At 42.5% G+C, this 20,558-nt stretch overlaps 1 protein-coding gene across 4 annotated transcripts in view; it reads right to left on the bottom strand.

The window, feature by feature from the left end:
* LOC105198399 (RNA pseudouridylate synthase domain-containing protein 2) overlaps positions 1–20,558 on the bottom strand; it is a 150,325-nt gene that overhangs the window by 90,884 nt on the left and 38,883 nt on the right. The window contains exon 1 of one of the 4 annotated variants that reach the window (XM_011165095.3): positions 12,288–13,107. The exons of the other annotated variants lie outside the window; for them this stretch is intronic. Coding sequence (XP_011163397.1) covers positions 12,288–12,440 — 153 coding nt within the window. The 5' untranslated portion in view covers positions 12,441–13,107. Of the gene's footprint in view, positions 1–12,287; positions 13,108–20,558 lie in introns of those variants that run through there. 4 annotated transcript variants of the gene reach the window in all.

Genomic DNA, 20,558 nt, shown 5'->3' with positions numbered 1-20,558 from the left:
AGAGAGAGAGAGAGAGAGAGGCACGTCCGAGGCACGCGATCTATTCACATGGCGTCTATCAATTAAAGAATTTAAATAGGCCACGGTATGTGGTCTAGCACGGTCTAACGAAAAATCGAATTCGTCTCCCCGAGCCCTGACGGACGGCTCGAGGCCGCCGCGCTGCGCCGCGCCGCGCCGCGCCACGTTGAGCCGCATCGGGGGCTCTCCTCCTATTTTCGTTTTGTTACAGCCGGGCGCTGTTTTGTTGCCCGTAGCACCGTGCGAGCCTTGACCCGCGACTAATTATTCGGGAACGCTTTCCGGGAGGGGGTCCGCCCCGCCATTCGTCCGCCCCAAGACACGATGAAGTGCGCGCGACGACGACCACGACGACGGCGACCACGACGACGACGACGACGGCGGGCGAATTCTACGATTGCGAAATGGCGTTTGGCGGCAGCTGCCGGACCGTGCCAAAATATTTGTTGTGCTGTGCGCCGTTGCGTAAACTCACGTCGCGCGACGTTTACATACCGTCTCGGAGACACGGATGGTAAATGGGCCGTGATAGTTCAATTATCGTGGAAAGGTTTTGTCACCCTGCGCCACGAGTCGTCCACTTTTGAGCGGGAGCGAGAAGGAGGAGTCCTAATTCTGTGTCGCGCTAATTACAACGCTAAATATAGCGAAAGCGAGATAAAGCAATTGTCCCGGTTGCGTGGAAATGCGTCAGTCGTTACGTGAAACGACTCGTATCGATTACGTAAAAAAAAAGAAAAAAAAAAGACACCGTGAGAGGTGCCAATTTTAGACTTTCGTTCGCACCGCAAAATTCGATGTCGAAAAGAAACGTGCAACTTCCGTGACCGTATCTCCGCGGACACGTGACGAATAGGTACAAGATCCCGACACGAACCGATGTGGTCGCATGACAGAAATTGGCTCGGGCCTCTCCGGCGAGATATTAAATGCGAAAGAATGTACAAATGGTTCTCATTAGCGACACAAGCGTCAGCGCTCGCAATCGAAAAACCGTCGTTATATTAACGATTCATTTGCACAATCGGCAGGTGTATTTACGTAATTCCTAACGCGAGTTTAAGCACTCGTTTACCGCAAACTCCTTTCACACTCGTTCCGCGTTCTTATCTATGGCCGTGTAATATGTTTATATTAAAAGCTACTCGTGTCGCGCAGCGATATTTTCACCAAGTCGAATTTAATAAACTCTATCTTTTGCAATTTCTGCTTCTTGAAAATGATTCCTACATCACGGCTTCTTCCGAGAACCAATGAGAAATGTGAATCTAGGCGCTGGACTTTATCAAACGTAAGTACACAACTTCGTTCATATCTCTACTTGATAAAATAATTATTCTTAAATAGAGATCCGCGAGGTAATTGTCATCGATACGAGTGCAAGTAATTAAAGTCGCGGTGAAGGCTCGAAAAATATCGCATAATTTTCTTCTTCCTTCCAAAGTTACTTATAATTTATAAATAATTTAATTTTATCAATACGTTCCACGATATCGATGCACATTTTTCGTCCGTTATCACGCTGCACAAAATAAAAAAAAATAAAAATAGATAACCGCGATACCACTGATATTCGACATAGCTCAACAAATTTAATAAGCAAGCTATACGTGTAGAACGAAGAGCAACCGCGCGAGAATGCGAGCAAGAAAGTTTGGAAATATTTATGCAATTTACAGGAAAAAAAATCGTGTCACGTGTATATATTTACGGGGAAACGTTTACTATTCCTCTGATAGACAGCTGTCGTAAATTTTTTCTTTCCTTTTCCAAAGCGATTACCTCCTATAGTTCCCGATTGCATGAATATTTCTTGAGTTCACCGACAAATGCGCAGTATTCTTGCTGCCAGTTCTCTCGAGTCGCACTCACAATAAGAGCTTTCCTCCTCCCCCCCTCTCTCTCTCTCTCTCTCCCGTTGAGGGGATAATACCGCCTAATATTCCGAAAGCGGCTGGTGATAGAGGATTCCGTGTGACACGCGGATATTAAGAAAACCTCGTATTACGCTGCTTTATAAATGGTTAATGGGAGAGGCAGCGGAAAAATCGATAGCTACGTATACCGCCCCTGGCTCCCGCCGGAATTTCGCGCTGGTGCGACGTTACGCTCGCGTGACATGAGGATTAGCTCCTAGCATCGACTTTTTGCCAAACGCGCCGTAATTATTTTTCTGATTTATACAGGGAGCGCATACTGATAAAAGATAAAGTCATTACGCGCGTGCACGCGGGCGCGCGAAGGGATTAACGAGTGACGAGACGCACGAGGCGAAGATGACGTAAATATTTCATCAAAGCCCGGCTGGCGCGATTCTCGAAAAGTGAGAAAAGCGTGCGCAAAACACGTCGGCGTCAATCTCCGCGAATTTCGTGAAACACCACGTCACACGCCGTCGCCCTTTGCGCGTGCCGTGCAGAAAATGAGCAGGTACGTGCTTTAAAGGCCGCTGCCAGGAAACAAGCTGATAAACTGGCAATTCGGAAAGACGAGGGAACGTGCGACAAGAGCTGCAGCTTCCTGTCATCGTTCGAAAGTGCCATAGACGCGACGTTTGAGCGACGCGACTGCAATACCTGTGCACGTACATACATATCGTCACGCATTGCACACAAAAAACGAATTTTCGCAATGCTGACGAAAATATGCTCCATATACTTCATCAATTACAACTAAGTGAGATATACCGAAACATTAAGACTATAATGTTAATTCACAACATTAGAAAAAAAAAGTTGCTAACTTGACTAAAATTTTCAACTTGATTGAATTTCTTCATTTCAAGTACTTATGTATTTAAGCTAAATTGTATATTATAGATGTGCAAATTAAATATATAAATGCTTAAATTAAACTTCAAATATTTTATGTATTTGGTTAAAAAAAATTTAATCAAGTTGAAAAATTTAGTTAATTTCACAACTTCGTTTTCTCAGTGAGTAATTTATCTCTCTTTCGACGCAATGATTTAATATATTATGCGCACTAGGAAAAACTGTTTTGTTACAACATGTAATTTGGCTAAAATGTACGGAACAAAACTATTTGGTTAATATGTTTTTTTTTTCATTTATGTCTATTTTGCAGAAGCAATTAAATTTTATATAAAACAAAATTTAAAAATTTAGTGCTTTAGTAAAATCCATTTAAAGCATTTTTTTAACAGCAACTAAATGTATTGTTTTATGTTTTAATGGTAATATAACTAAACTATTAATTTTTACAACAAAATATTTTTTCTACTGTATAAAGAGAAAAAAATTCAAAATATTGACAAGGAAATGTCACTCGCATGACGTTTTCTTCGTCTATTTATTTCCTATTTTTAAAAAAAATTAATTGCGATGACATGTACATTTCTGTGAAATATATTTCATTCCTGTAAAATAAATCTCATTTTTCTTATTAATTGATTTATTCGCTAGAAATAAAATTTTATTTCACCGTGTTTAAATAAAGATTTATTTCAGCGAAACAAATTTATATCCTACAAATGAATTTTTACGATTAAATAAAGTGCTTTTTTTCTCAGTACAGCGCAACGCTCTTTCTGCTTCTAAATATAATTCTTGACTTTTAAAGTCCCCCGACTCTTCAGCTTCACCGATCCGCGTTGTACGTAATTAAACACGTCTGCTTAGAACTCATCCGTCGGCATTTCAATTATCGGTTCATATCCATACCTGTTACGATGCACTTAATGCACCGCGCATGTGCTACATAATATTCCTTGATAGCGAGGCTGCGCCAGAGAGAGAGACAGACAAAGAGAGAGAGAAAGAGAGAACGGCCAATATACCGCGGCATATAGAGAGTATACGTGTATAATATATCAGAAATTTCATTTGGTTAATGGCGGCATAGCCATATTGCAGGAATTCACGTAAATTCGCGTACGTGATCATACGGGTGAGCTCAGGTCAGGATCGACCTCGAAGATCTGCGCGCCCCTTAAGGCATGCTACAAGTTTATGTTTTGGCTTTTACCTGTTCACCATAAAGAGCTTTCGCTTATTTCCCAGTGTATATTATTATAGCCCGGCTCGTATATCCTCATTAATATTTATTTTGTACTAGGCTGCGCGCTATACAATCGTGAAACTTGAACTACATTTTCAACAACCGCTACCTTTTTCTGAACTCGTCTGTATAAGGGTTTATACGACCGAAAGATTGCACAAGACGAAAGAAAGTTGCACTCGCGATATAAAGATGTAGACTGTTCCTCTCGTCCCCTCTTCATCGTGAAAGCGGATGTGTCTTTCCATTTACGAAATTACTCGGTATAAACAAAACGAAACGTTCTCGTTCTCGTTCTCGTTCTCGAATGCCTTCGATTATTCTTTAAATGTCAATAAATAGTTTCAATCTTCCACTTTTGTGCTTTTGTAAAAATATCGATAGGAAAATTGAAAATCACGCTGTAAGTAAGTATTTCGAACGTAAATGATTAAGTCATGATAGCTGATTTTAATTCAAAACCAGACGGACCGAGAGAAAAATGGATTATTTGATCTCACAGCGGGAAAATTTTATAAGATCATATTGTGTTATTTTCTTTGTAAAATTTGATTAAAAAGGATAACATCCGTATTTATATTTATTCACCCATATTCAGAACGCGATTATAAAAAGTTGGCGTGCTTTTTTTTCGTCGTTTTATCTTTACTGTTCGTCAGAAGTAAAACAAGGATGGAATAACAAAAAAGTGTTAACATCTTTGTACAAATCCCTTTTCTGAATACGGGCCTTTATCTACATTTAATTTGTCATAGGAGCTACCATTAATCAATACACGACAATTACGCTCACTTCAAGTAATTAAGAAAAAATGCAATATTCCTCAGCTTTGAATTCTTGAAAGACCCATCATCGTGACTTCTCGTGTAGTCGGCCAACAAAAATAGTAAAACAGAAAAGAAAGAGAGAGAGAGGGAGAGAGGGAGAGAGCGTTCTACGAACTTCGATTTAATGGGCTCTCTTCGGTCTTCCGTACTTCGCCACTAAATCGAAGTTCGCAAAACCTCAACGCGACGAGAGTATCTTGACTCTCCAACTCTCTCGATGAAATGGCGAAGGCGAACGGAAGACCGTTTCCAGCCATCGTACGCTGCCATCGACAGGCACATGCCCCGGGACCGAAATACGTGCAGGTTCGTCGTATCCGCGTGTCTGACGAGCGCACACGTGCCACGCGGACAATACCTCGCTTCTTCCTCCCGTAGTAATCGAACGGGAGCAATTCCGAAGGAAGAAGAGGAGAGAATTTCCATCGATCGACCGATCGATTTTCGCGGAAGGAAAAAGAAAACTCGCGCATAATCTTTTATTACTTTTTTCCCCTCCTTTTCGGAATCGACACCTGTCGCTTTACCGGCGTGTCGGTCCCCCCCTCTCCCCCCCCACCGTTTCGCGTTATGATTTCCCACAACGTATCAATCATACGGGAACGCGATAAGAGTGATTGATACTACAAGAAGGTAGCTGTCAACCTCGGCAAGTCGCGATAAAAACGACATCGTTAACGACACATCGCGCAAGGATTTCGTACACGCGCAATCTGCTACGTTCGCACGTGTGCGCGTTGCAGCAGCGGCAGGCAGATATTACAGCGAGGCTCGTGTTATTACAACATCGAGCACTTTCACCGGTCCTCGGTGCCGCCGCACGATCTGCGTGTGGTACGATCTATCACCATTCCAGAAAATCCGCTCGCTCTCGCGGCGAGAGAACGAGGATATCCCCGACCGACGAGCAACGAGTAAATATCGCCATTATCGCCCGACAAATATCGATATTTATACGGCCAACGATAATTTGTCGATGGTTCTCGCGCGATTACGAGATGTCGTAAATCTCCAAGCGAGACCAAGGATCGAAGGAAAGAAAGAGATGGAATAAAAAGATGACGAGGATCAGCGCTTTCCGATCGATCGATCGATCATCGGCAATTGTTACGCGGAAATTAATATAATCATCATCGATATTACGTCGTCCGTCTCTAATTCCTAACACCGCTACTATAGCCGCCTCGTTCGTCGAACGAGGCCGTTCATACTCTCTTCTCGCTATATAAATACACGCGCATACACAAGCAATCTAACCTCGGTTGTTCTGGCAGCGAAGAAGACGCTCTTGTCATCCGTCAACGACGCGGAGGTCTATATATTACGTAAGGCTGCGCGTTCCCGCTCTCCACCGTCCTCCGCGCTCTTTCTCTCCGCTCGCCCATTACCTCCGAGCTCTCTATCCATTTTCCTCCCCTTTTGCGCTCGCTCCCGACATCGTGGAAAATACAACGGGCACGTATCTCCGTGGCCATTTAATTTTTACAGCACAAAGTCACTTTCACTTATCGCTATACATGATAATTCTAATTTAATCTAAAGAGACATCGAAAAGTCCCCTGAGAAATTCAACTTTCCTCATTTCGCGCGAGAAAATAAAAAAAAAAACATTTAAATTGGGCTTATTGATTGAAATCAAAGTTCGTTAAATTACGTCGATCCAAATTCGCGAAAACGGAGAATAGAACTTGTGATGAGCCCCCCCCCTCTCCCCCCTCCCACCTGCTCGCGATCGGCTCATTGCGCAGAGATAATTGAGCGCCCGGAATAAACCGCAGCTCCGTATACCATCGCGACGACGCAGCAGACCGCGCGTAGAAGCGCATTTATCAGCGAACGCGCCGCGCCGTGAGAGCGAGCGAACAGGAAGCATTGTCATGCATATAGGCAAAGATCAAACGCCACGTTACGCGAGCGCGCGATCGCGGTAAATAAATAGATTACGAATTAATGGCGCAGATACGTGCCGTCGCGCCGCGCCGCGCCGCGTCCGACCCCGCGCAAATGGCCATTGCGGATTCGCCGTTTAACGCCGCGGCCTTAACTGACAGCGATTCCGAAAGCGAGGACTCGTGGTTTTAACGCTCGTTACTGCCGCTCAAAATTAGCGAGAGAGAGAGAAAGAGAGAGAGAGAGAGAGAGACGCGCAATTGTCTAACAAAGAGAAAAGAAAAGAGAATAATTTTTCAAGTATTTACATTTGAATCGATCTCGGCAAGAGAGCTTAATTGAAGGCTTGATTAACCGAGCCTGCTCGAGCTCGAGAATTAAAGCAGCTCCCCTCGCGAGTTATCCGGCTTTATGACTGGCCATTTAATGTGAACATTTTTAACATTTAATATCTGTCTTGAGAAAACTTTTAATCCGGGACTTATTAATAACCGAGATGTCCGGGCGCTGAAAATATAGAAATTATGAAAACGACTTCAAATTAAAACTTCGCTTTAGGGAAACTCGATTTTCCAACTTCTTCCGGAGAGCAAAGAGACTCTTGCCGCGCTTCTGGTGTACACCGCTTTTGCGAGCTATCCCGCGTAAGAGGCTAATGGGCTACTTACGTAACTTCGATCGTCGAATCGCATTATTGCGAGGATAATAATAATGATGCGATGTACTCGTTCATACTTTGCGTGCGAAATGACGGGTATTGAATGCAGTAATGACAGTGCGCAATAGCGGCGAATAAACAAATTGCAAATCAATGCGTTGCGAAAATTTATTCGCTGCGAATCGAAATATAAACCGCGGCGAGTTAAAATGCTATCTGAATCTCCTGAATTTGGTGGCGTTATGTCGGTTATCAAGAGACCATAAATTAATGAATGTCGATATTCCACAAAATTCATTTCGTAATCGATGGAGATCGAATATTTCAATTATCGCCACTCCATGGCAAAAGTCATTGGTACGCGGTGATTGACTGCCATCCAGTTTTCCTCCGGACGACAGGCGAATCCGAGCGCAAAGACAACACGTCGATCACGGATACATCAAAAATTCGATTAAATAAAATCTAATAAAGAGAAAAGAGAAATACGCAGAATGTCAAAATTATCGACATCGGAATATCAAAGCGGAGAGCATCAATGTCGAGATGCAGCATCCGAATGAAAAAGTATCGATAATTTATTAACTTAACATCGTACATAGTTTAATAGTCAAATATCACATATCTCGTGTCGCGTATATTTAAATCGTTAATATCTCTACTTCCTCTCGGAAGATATCGTCGGAAAACTCGAAGCGCTCTGAAAGCGCTCGCATGGGACGTCGAATTGCGGTCAATCGAGCGGTAGATTTTCACGACGAGAAAGATGGATCGCCGAATCGAAGACGCGGCGCACCTGTTTGCTCGTGAAATTTCCTCGTGCGTGCGTCCACTCCAGCGTGTGAGTTGGCGTGAAACGTGCACACGTGTGGTTTCGGTCGCATTATCCCGGCTACGTGATCTACATGAGACATATACAAGCGATAAGCGGAAGTTTCGCGTTCAACCACGGATTCGCCAACATCTGCTGAGGCAAATGTTCCAGGGCATGTAACGATATGGAGCCAAAGTTGTTGAATTTTCCTTAAGATTCGTATCAAGTGATTTGATTATATAATTGACTTAAACGTGAAATGTAAAATATTATTAACGTACAAAAATATGAAAAACTTTTTTATTTCTTTTTAAAATAATAAAAACTTTTAAAGCACCTATGAATAAAACAATATATCCCGGCAGTCTAAAACGCTTGTCTTAACCTTATCGTACCTCTGACTTTCTCAAAAGAGGATGCGTTTCATATGAAAATTGTTTTATAGGTTTTTAGGTATGCTGATTCCAAATTTACTATTAAAATTTAAATTCAAATTGGAAGATTTTAAGTGGTAGTCATGAAAACCTGAAGTATCGGTGTATTTAAAATATGAGCTTGAACATTATTTTTTAAAAAATATGTTACATTATTACGGAGTGCATCATCTTCGCAAATGTGTGTAGGTTGCGCACACTTTGATTACACATATAACTTATTCATAATATTTATCATAATAAAATCGTGATTACATTTAAATAAGACTTCAAGTATATAATTAGCATCAATTCTATGATTTTTCGACAAAATATACGGTTGTTCTAAAAGTTTGACTCTCCGCAAAGTTTAAATAACAATATTTTATTGAAAATATTACAATTCAGTGTGCAATTTTTTTCATATAGCTTGAACCTTTTTCTTAGAAATAAACTAATATAAAAGTAGAGAATTACTTATTCAAAAGTTGTGTTCTTTTTTGTAAGTGGGACATATAGTATGTCTCGCAGATACGAAAAGATTAAACGTTATAAATGCTCGTCCTTGCATTGTTTATACAAAAAATTATCTTAACAAATATATTTTTTTTTAATGTTGAGAATCATCATCAAAATGATGTGAATTCTAAATTATAACAAATTAATTTTTTTAACATCAATTTTCATAATATTTAAACTGATCTACTTTATAAATATCTTCAAGAGCATTACAAAATTATAATTAAATTATATTGTCATAAAAGAAATACATTTAAGATTAATAATAAGTTTCTGCATATACGTAGAAAAAAAACAGTTTTAAAGTATCAAAAAATTTAACTAGATACGGATCTGAAAATTACTTTGTTGTGCCATCAAAATAATTATGTAGGACGTTCAAGCAATGTGATGAGAAATGCTGCAAAACGTTTCGACATTCTAGCAACTAACTTGACTGTCCTGTACAATTATTCTGATGGCCCAAGAAATTTATTTTCGCATCTGTACACCAAGCTAAATTTTTAGCTTAGACACTTGAGCAAAACCGTTCCATCCATGTAGGAAACATGCACCGAGACATTTACCTTACTCAGCGAAAATTGACTTCAGCGTAATCGCTCGCAGCGATTCGGCAACGCGTTTAGGCTTGAAGGTTTTAAAACTAAGGTTTTCCTAACTAAGTTTCGTCCTCGACTGACGTTATCGTGCGTGGCACTATGCGACGTGGCCTTCTTTCTTTCCTATCCCGGGGATTTTATGTCCTCACGACTTACGATAACGCAGAAGCGCGCGTCGCTGCGGAAAAGCGCCGCAGCCCGCAAATGCGAATATGGCGAAGTGACGGCAAAGTGCTCGTCAAATTATAGGTATGCACTCGGGAAACGTTTACCGCGCCGTTGGAGCGTATCCGCCGGTGGTGGGTGCGCTCAACGATGACAACAGTACCTGCTCGACACGAATTTTCGAGAAGAGCGCCTCCGGAGTTCCTCGTGCCCAGGAGAGGGCCTGAGAGCGAGGCGGAATGAAAGCAACGCAAGAAGGGTGGTGGTGGTAGTGGTGGTGGTGGGCCACTTTTGCCCCCGGTAATTTCATTATTCCGAGGCCGCGCGCAAACGTCGCGAATGTCTCTATCCTGCCGCCTTTGTCCCGGAATTTGGAGTCAAATCGAGTTTTCCGACCAACGACATGCGGGACAGAAACTGGAGTTCAAACTGAAACGCGGTGATGGGAGGGAAAAAAATACATTCAGCTTCGCGCGCGCTTCAAGATCGATCTGTACCACCCATTAATAATGCACGTTTTGAGTGCGACAGCATTAAGAGGCTATTAGTGTGCTCCGAATACGTGGGAAAGAGAGATTTACATATATAGTTATATCGAGTTTGATGAAACGCGCGAAAGTGGTTCGTAGATCGAATCGGAATTCCGCCGATCGTAAACTCGCGGAGGAAGTTTCGCGTCCTTTATTATTAGAGAATCCCGACCTCGCGAGAGGACAATTCCACTTTATTCTCTCTCTCTCTCTCTCTCTCTCTCCCGTATAAAGCTGTTAGATAAATGGCGATAAAAACGACGAGAGGAAGAGCTGTATCTTCATTTGTCACCGAGTTCGGTGGAAGCGGCGGTGGTCGCGCTCACAAATTGACTCGTCTGTCGCTTATCGTCGATACCAGGGGCGCCGGAGCAATTTTTGCTCCATCCCAGATATCGAATCGTAATTCACGACGCAACGTGAAATATTCAGCACTCATTCGTTCGCCTGGTACCCGAGCAGATTCGAATTCAAAGATCCCCGGGCTAGAGTTGCTGTCGTACACGCACGTACATATGATGCTCTGATATGAATAACCCCGTCATGCTATCTCTAATACAGGCGACGAGCATTCTCTGCAGGTTATTTTAGATGCATTCGCTCTCGTGTACTCGCGCCGACTATTTGGATTTTACCTAGAATAGAAGCGCGCTAAGGACAGACGGACCAACACACAGGTAACTGGAATTGGCACACGGACAGCTCTAATTATTTATAAATAGGCAAACGCGACGCGATATGTATTGTTAATAGTTGCAATAATATATAAAACGTCCGTTTCGGCTGATCTAATTTCGGTCAGCCTGTGTTTCAGCGTTAAAATAACGTATTAACGACAGGCGCGACAATTAAAATATTTTTCGCGATTTATAAATTTACACAGCAATATTATAATTTAACGTAATTATTTACCAAGCAAAAGGTCTCCTTTAACTATAGTTTCAGCCGACGATTAAAGCGAGATGCGTCGAGATTAATTGTCATTGTGCTCATGGTCCCTGCTTTGAATAAAAAGATAATCTATCGCTTCTATTGCGACACAGAGTGATTCACGGAGAAGTGAGAAATCGCGGAGAGCACATCATCATCCCGCCGCCAGGCGCTCGCGTCACCGTGCATAACACTCGACGCGATCGCCCGTAACCCGTTTCTCCAATCAACTATCGCAACTCCCAACTGAACGATCGTATTGCCGACCTATTCATCCCGTCCGCGGCCATCATCGCATATAAATAAATCACGTCCCAAATATTGCCATTGACGAGCAAAGTCGTCGCTCAAAGCGATCCACGCCGATGATTCCGCGAAAGAGGGAAGACAGTTCCAGTTCCGCGAAACCACGTTGCAGCTTTTCAATCACGGCCACTTCCGCCGATTCACTCTCAATGAACGGAGGCTCTCGCTCGTCGTCGGCACCGACTCGTTCCGGTGATAACGAAAAGACCGACGAATGCGCTGCTTTCTTCGCGATAACGAACTTTAAACCTCGGCGTGACTCAAAGTGAAGCTAAAACTTCGCAGCTTGAATGAGAAACACGACATATTTCATTTGAGTTTCCGGAGTCTCGCGCGCTTCGGAAATCAATTTCCAACTTTTTCCTTAGGGACCGCTTAACTCAATTTTTGGCGAGGCACCGAGGTAACTCTCTCTCCCCCTCGATATCATTGTATATGTACTTCCAAAATGAGATTCTCCATTCTTACGGGAAAGCTGGAACGCAGCGTAGTCCCGCAAAGGAAAGTCAATACCGAAGTTGTCGAAGTCTCGCGGAAACGCGGAGAATAAACAGCGGGACGGAGGGAGAGGGACGACGACGATACTGCGACGTACCTTACGCGGCTCAGGTGCGTAGATTCCGGGCAAAGGTGTCAGCAGGTGAAGCCCAGCGGGATTCGGGATGCCAGAGGCTGGATGTCCCGGTGGAATCGGCAGCGGTACCAGCTTCAGACCCCAGGGCAGATACCACGGCGCCGTGTGATGCATCCTGGCTGGCGGCTCTCAACCGCGATCAGATGACGTGTCGGCCGGGCGAGAATCACGCTCCAGCGTGCGCGGGACTCGACGAAATCGGGAGAGACAGACAGAGAGTGAGAGAGACGAGCGCGAAAACGCGAAAAATCGAAAAGTCAAGTTTCGTCTCCGTCGCAGCGAGAGGAGCGCAGCGTTTCACGCGGACGATCGCTTTTTCTCGAAACGCCAGGAGGAGATGAGGGACATCCAGGGGGGGGAAGACGATCACCTTGGCATTTTTCGATATAGTTATCCGCTACGCAAAAAGCTCCTGCGTGAACTCTCTTCCTCTCGGTTAGCGCGATCACGAGTTCTCTCCCTCGCGACGGGTTTCCAACGGACGAAGGAAAGGTGCGTCGTCACACGAGACTCGAAGGATGCGAAAAACGATTACACGCGATCACTGTCGTCATCGCGCGCTCGAGAGAAAAGTGCATCAGACACACGTGTCCACGCGCACTACGTGCGTGCGAGTTTACTACGCACACCTCGTACGAGGAGAACGAGAGAGCGAGGGGGGAAGGGGATACGTCCGTATCGCAGATATAGCACGTTTGTCTCGCGAGGAGATGACCCCTCGACGAGGATCTGTTCGATGTGAGCGCGCGGCGTCGACTGATCGAGCGCTACGACGCGAGCACATGGCCGCGCGCGTCGACTCCCACCATTCCATCCGCCTCCTCGCTACCAACCCCCCGCGACCACCCGTGGCCCGCCACAAACGAGTTTACTTCGAATTATGCAAAATGCAATTATTAACAAATGTTTAAATTATATTCTGATCTCTCAAAACTTGTTATTGTAAAACCGTTGAATGTAAAAAGTGAAAAGTAATAAAAAAAATTTCGAGTAACAAAATGAGATTTCCTGTTATTTTTTCCCGTTTTTATCGCCATTGTCTGTCATTTTGATGTGATTAGGAGCAATCGGCTCTTTGCAACTTTTTCATAAAATCGATATTTATGACACATTATCTGCTCCGTTATTTTATTTTCGATATTTAATTCACACAATGGACATCAATGTCACTGCATTTTATTAAAATTAATTTTTAAAAAATATTTTTAAATCTCTCACTTATTGTTAGATTTATGTACGTCATAAAACATCATTCTCTCATCGACAAATAACTAAATTCTATTCTGATTTTGAAACTTATTATTGCAAAACCATCGAATGTGAAAAGTAATAAAAAAAATGTCGAACGACAAAATGAGATTTCCTGTCATTTTTCTGTTTTTATCACCATTGTCTGTTATTTTGATCGTGACTCAGAGCAATCAGCTCTTTGCCATTTTTTAATAAAATCAATATTTACTATGTATATATATTATACATAATCCATTATCTGATCCATTATTTTGATATTTAATCCTATTATTTGTCACATAATCGGCATCAACAGATCGCGACATATTAAAATTCATTTAATAAAATATTTTTGATATCACATAGATTTCTGTGCGTCGTGAAACATCGTTCTTACACGGAAAGAACAATTTTGTTGAAATAGAGATCTGAAAATAATTATGTAACATTTCAAAAATTGTACCGAATGTTTAACTTGGTTGGCTAGAATGTCAAAAACTGTTTGCAAAATTATGCTTGGACGTCCTAACATAATTATTTCGATGGCTGAACATAAAATTATTTTCTGTATGTAACTAAATCTGCAAACATGCTGCAGTAAAATTGTTCTTTTCATGTACATAACATTATAAAAATTATCCGTAAATATTTGTACACTCATATTTAAATACACAGTATTTCAATTTGTGGCAAAAATTTGGAAAAAAAGAAAACTGTACAGCAGAATTTTACGGAATTGTGAGCATGAAATTAGAAACGCAAAAATTTTGATAGGCAAATGCAACCAGAGGAAAAGTCCAAAGTGCACTCGGTAACTTTGTTCTACGGAAATCCCATTTCTGCATGCGCTCACGGAACCGATGGTGTACGGATGTCGCAGAATCGAGCTTTGATGTCGGGAAGCAATGTCGTTGCGACGAACGTTGACTCGCTCACGAGAATTAAGGGATATAGCCACCAGGCGGTAACTTATGCTGAATCCGAATCATTCAGTTCGCTGGCTCGTTGATTTTGGAGCAGTCCGGTTGGACCGCCGCGTCGGACAGAAGCGCTTGACGCATGTCTACGTCAGAGATATAACGGAGATCCAATTCACGAGCAATCTAGACGAGAACACGAGGACGAGCCGAATGTCAATGCAAAACCGAAGATATAACAGAAACGTGTAACACCTCTATAACGATAATAACAAAAATATGAGGGAGAATTGCTGCCATCGTATCGCTCGCCTCATCAATATTTTATATTTTTGTTTAATGTAGCATTTAAAGTAACATTTAATGTCAAAAATATAAGCGAGATAAAAATTGAATTATATCTCGTTTTGCGTGTACTAACATGTTAAAAAATCAGAGGCAATTGATGTTAATTGTTTATCAATTTTTGTAGCTGACAATAATATAAACACTTTCAGCAATTTCAGTAAATTTTTTTTCATAAAAGCGAAAGTTTGTTCTATATATTTTATTCTAAAATAATTAGTCAATAATTCCTTATATTTTTAATATTTCAGTTCATAAATTCGATTTTAAATAACTTAAATACGACTTGTTAGACGTCCAATGACGTAAATAATACCTTTTACTAAGTTATAAGCTAAATTAATTTGTTGCTGGTGAAAGGTTAAACATTATAGTAATAAATGTGTGAAATGTCAAACTAATTTCCAACGTTCATTTGCGTCATCAATACATAAATACCAAGTGGAAAATATAATAAATACTAAATAACAATTAAAAAAAAACAACTTGAGTACACGCGTTTTGCAGCTCCTCCCCCACTCGAGATAAACCAGCTAATTTTAGTTGAAACAATTGAAGGCGCAAATAAGAAGCGAGACTGCACGCGCAAATAACGGCAATTAATCATCGTCGTGATAATTAACGATAAAGGTAGGAAAATAGCAACCGGCGTGACAAAGTGATCGCTCAATATGAGCTTCGCTTTCTGAGACCGTGAAGCAGCCAATGTCGCTCCGTGATATGACGCAAAGATAAAAAGAAAGTTTTCTGTTTTATAATAGAACAAGAAGGGGGAGATTAAATTTTCACTTCACGGTTCGATTAGCATAACGCTGTAATTAGATAGTAAATTTACGGCCTCGTTTGCCCCGAAGCCGATACTCGACCGTGCGCCGGCAATGCGCGAGCGCGCGCACGTGTATTCGGAGGAATTATAATTGAGTACAGTTTAATTAGGCTGTCCTGAAGTTGGAAGTACACCCGGGCAACTGACCCCATCTAACTTCAATCCCGGGGACGGCCTCGTGTCCGTCGTAACGATGGCCCCCGTCGGCTCGATTATATCACTTATTTATCGATATTACTTTGCGAATTATGTAGACTACGGACAAGTCGGTCGCGTCGCCATTGTCCTTCGTAATCGACGGAGACGTGACGGCGGACTCTAAAAACACGTAAACTCGAACTGATATCGGAACGCGAAAGACACGAGATACACGGACGTTTACGCGGAGTCGCGATGTGTGTGTGTGTATCCGAAATGGAAACTGGAGTGGCCGACTGTCGTTCCGCGGCGTGTGCGAGGAGGTAGAAAGACAAATATCTTGCGTGTAAACACGTGATGTGTTTCCCTCCATTCACTTTCGAGCCGCGGAGTGACGTCGGCCATTCCATTTCCATGGCATTGAAATGTATACAGGCATTGAAAGGAGGACGTCTGAAAAGAGATGGAAATCAATGGCAAGAACAAAATAAGGTTCTTCTTCTATTTGCCCGACGCATAGAACGCGTAATTCTCAAAAATCTTTTGTGACCGCCCCGCGCTCGCGGAAAAGAGATAATCGATGCTCGCTTACCGGCGCAACTCTGTCGCTTAGCTCTTCGGTATCCGCGGCAGTCGAGCCGAAGGCCTTACGCACTGTATATACGAAAGACGGATATATCGACTCGTGAAACAACGTCTACCTGTATAAACGATCAATTTCTCGAATTGCCCTCCCCGAACCACTGTACAGCCAAACTACCAGGCAAATAACCTGTGCGCGAGATGCACTGGATGTAATATGTCAAAGTAAATATTGACAAACGATTGGCTACACACCGAGCGACTGCAAAAATATTAATATTAATACGCCGATGGCATTCCTCGCTAATAATGGTTTCACCACTTTCGTGAAATTTCTCAACTCGTTGATTAACGATTCTGTTAATTGCTCGACGCCTCGGGGGCGCGCGTATATATATATATATATATATATATATATATATATAAACACTCATAAGAACCAGAAACGAGTATAAGATTCTCCCCGTCGGGGAAAAACAACTTATTATTCTTGCAAAATTGAAACCCGCCTCAATTATGATCCGAGTCTCAAAGACGCTTCGTCAAGCGATTCTCAAGCGGGGGAGTTCAGACATTGTTATTCAGCTTAACGGAGCAGCAAAAAGGACGAGAGAGGAGCGATAACTGAAAACTTACCGGGAGAGAAAAGAATGCACGGCGCTGCTCGTGACATCGTATTAATCCAATCGAACTTCTGCCTTAGAAACCAAAGGAACACACCGGCGGCAGCGGCGGCGGCAAAACTCGCGGACGAAACTTTTCCTATTCCTATCGCAATAAAATTTACATTTCCGCGCGCATCTCCAATCGCTGAAATGGAATCTCCGGCTATCAGCTGAAGCAACTTCGCGAGTGAATATTTCAGTTCCCGCAAAATTCGCGGGATATTACTAAAATGTAAGCAGAAAGCCGTCCGCAAGGTAAGTTTTTTACATTTTCTACCGGTCAAACACTTAAACTTCCAAAACTCTTTGTGGGGTTTTTTTTATCGAGATCGAAATTTCGGACACTGCGCAAAAGTAAGTTCCAGACAAAAAAGAGATTGATCCAACGAGGAGAGGCCAAAGAGGGGAAAAAACAATCCAGCAATGTCAGCGCTAGATCTTCGCAACCGGTCGCCGAGCGACGTGGAAACTTTAAAGGATCACTCGTAGATAAAAGCCAAGAAACCGGCGCGCATTATCGTAAAATGTATTCGCCGCGAACACATTTCGCGGTTGACGCAAACCGCAAGCGTTCTTTTGTGCGCAGCTATATATATTCGCGTCGTCTACAAGATGCAAGATCCAAACAGAAGGAGAAGAGTCGCTCGTACGTCGGAGCCTTAACTATTTCTCCTACCCCGTTCGAGGTTACACCCGGTATAAATTACACTTTCATACGCGACACGCGATAGATCGTTGACACGGGAGCCACCGACAGGCAACTTTTGCGTAACACACATCAACGTAACGTAGCCGTATCACTCGTTACAGGTGAATACACGCACGTACCGCACGCAGGATCGCGTGCCCGTTTAAAAAAAAATTTTCCTGACGCGCGTCCCACTTTTACGGGTATTTAGTAGCCATTCATACAAATCGATACGCTCGCCAAACATATATTTTAGATATATCTGCCAGGTAATAATGAAAACGAGATACAAATCTGCGACCTAACGCGAAAGGGTTAACGCTTGAAATAAATAATTTTTAGATTATCTGCCCTATAACGCGACGAGTTAGCATTAGTTTCGTTTTTTCTTATTAATTTATAACGATAATTGCCGCGAGTCACGTTTGTTTCTCCTTTTGCCTCCCACCCTTTCTCTCCCTTCCCTTTATATCGTGACACATCAGCCCTGCTGGTCGACTTACTAACACTTTACAGCTTGTTCGGTCGACGTAACGTGAATATGCAAATCGTAATCCACTTACGGAAGAAACAAATGTTAACTGTCAAATTACTGTCTTCTGATAATCTTCTAGCAACCCTCCCTATCGTTGATATTAACTTGTTCAAAGATGTAAGAATCTTCAGGTCAACTCAATCAAACGTGTACAAATAAAGCGGAAATGGCATAAATTTCTAATGTCTTTGACATGTGTAATAATAAAATATAAAATATACTGATTCCTCACAGTGACGAAGAGAAAAAGGGGACCTCTTAAAAAATAAAATTGTGTCATATATATAGGCGGCGTTAAAAATTACGGACGGCAGACGAAGAAAAACGCGAGTTTATAATTGATTAAAAGTAACGATCGTCTGGTACGCGAGTCTCACGGAGTGCGAGTGCGCATGCAGAACGTATTTACCGAAGGTACGGCCCGGTCGCCTCCCGTGGTCCCGTCGCAGACTTTTCTTCCTAAACCGAAATAGACGACTGCGGGTGGTTCTCCAGCCGGCAATCTCGTCTCTCAGAGGCTCAAGGTGAATTACAGTCGCGTGTATCTTCTCCACTTGGTGCTATAACTCGCGTGGGTGGACAAAGAGAGCCGCACCTCGGGCTATTTACTCTCGTGATATTTGTACGCTGTCGGATAAAAGAGGCCTCGCGGCGGTGGCGGCAACGACGGCGGCGCCTCATCTCGATCTCATTGCTGCTGTTTTCGAAGGGAAAACGGTGCGCGAGTCCGTGTCATCGCGCTAGACATTCTGTCGACTTGCCAGTAGAGGAACGATCCGAGACTCGCTCGGACAACAGTAACAAAGACGTATCAAAAACGATAAAAATCCCGGTAGTATAAGCACCACCGTTACTTTACGACATCTTGAAAAATAATACGGTCGCGAGGGAGTTCTCGGAGAGCTCAAGCCAGAATTTGGCCGTTTATATAATAAAAGCCACGGGCTGGAGCCGGCAAGAAACAACAAGAGTTTCTGGCCGGCGTCGAACGGGGAGAAGTAGCTTCGCTAGTAAGACAGGTCGGTTGTTTAAAAGCACCTGTCGTCAGTTTGTCACTCGATGCGCGCATAGAGGAATTACCGCGCGAGACTCGGACGACTGCGAATAATTTACGGCGCATACACGGTGAGAGAAAAAGAAAGAACAAGAGAGAGAGAGAGAGAGAGAAGAGAGAGGGGGAGAGCGAGAGACGATCAAATATAATGACCACTACGATTCGTACATTAGCTCGTGGCACCGGCGCGATTGTTCGGTCAAGAATGCACGCTCGGAGCTGCCGGCATTCGCCTCCGCATAAAACGGAGGCACGCGTAGTTGGACCGAGCACCAGTAAACCTTTTGGAATTCCGTCGCGACGTGCCGCGACTTACCGGAAATGATGTCATTATGGAGTTCAATGAGCTCAATTTTGATCATCGCGTCGCGCGTAAACGCCACGTCTGGCGTCGAGGCGAGGGCCCCCGACGCGATTCCTTCGAGCGATGCAAAATGTCGCAAGCGAGTGCGTCGAACGTCGAGAGCGATCATGCCGTAATGTCTTGCAGGATAATGAAAATTACGAATCGATAAGATCGGTTGCGAGATAATAGCAATGATAATAGCGCTACGATAAAATCAAAAATACTTAATTATGTCTGAGGAACTTGGTTAAAAATAATTGACTAATCCTAGAGCTTTCGTAACGAATAATTATAAGTACACGTCGGATTTTTATGCAAATTGTATATTTTTTTTAGAAAGCAAATTAGAAAGCAAAGTCAAAATAAAAATTTGTTTTATTGAAAGAACGTTTTAATGGTGCATATCTTTGTGCACATTTGCAATAAATAATTGCAATAAATAGTTGCAATAAAGAATTGCAATAAATAATTGCAATAAATATCCGATGTCTAATTAAAAGAATACTTTTATTAACTTTTTATTAAGGTTTTACATCAGACATTTTATATAATGTCTGATAAGTAATGCAATCGATGTCTTATTCTGTCCGTTGTTATGCAACCAAAATTTAACAGCGCACTTTCACGTCAATTGAGTAACAGGACTTCGAATTGATGCCCTAAATATCCGAAAGTTTTCAGTTGAGCAAGAACAAACGTCCCCAGCTGTAATATTACACGCAAAATTCCTGGCTAAAGACAACTATAAATTTAACTTGAGAAATTAGCCGTAGCAAGTAAAATAATATTTACAACTTTCGTTACAAAAGAATGTCGGTTCTGACGATTCGAATTTTGTGGCAAATTTCGTTTCATACTACGGTTTCGATTTGGATTCTATAATATTTCTCCATTTTATGAGAGAAG

Source organism: Solenopsis invicta, chromosome 15 (genome assembly GCF_016802725.1).
Source record: "Solenopsis invicta isolate M01_SB chromosome 15, UNIL_Sinv_3.0, whole genome shotgun sequence".
In the NCBI taxonomy this organism is placed as follows: Eukaryota; Metazoa; Arthropoda; class Insecta; order Hymenoptera; family Formicidae; genus Solenopsis; species Solenopsis invicta.
The sequence above is the reverse complement of the archived record's forward strand: the minus strand, read 5'-3'. Positions and strand labels throughout refer to the sequence as shown.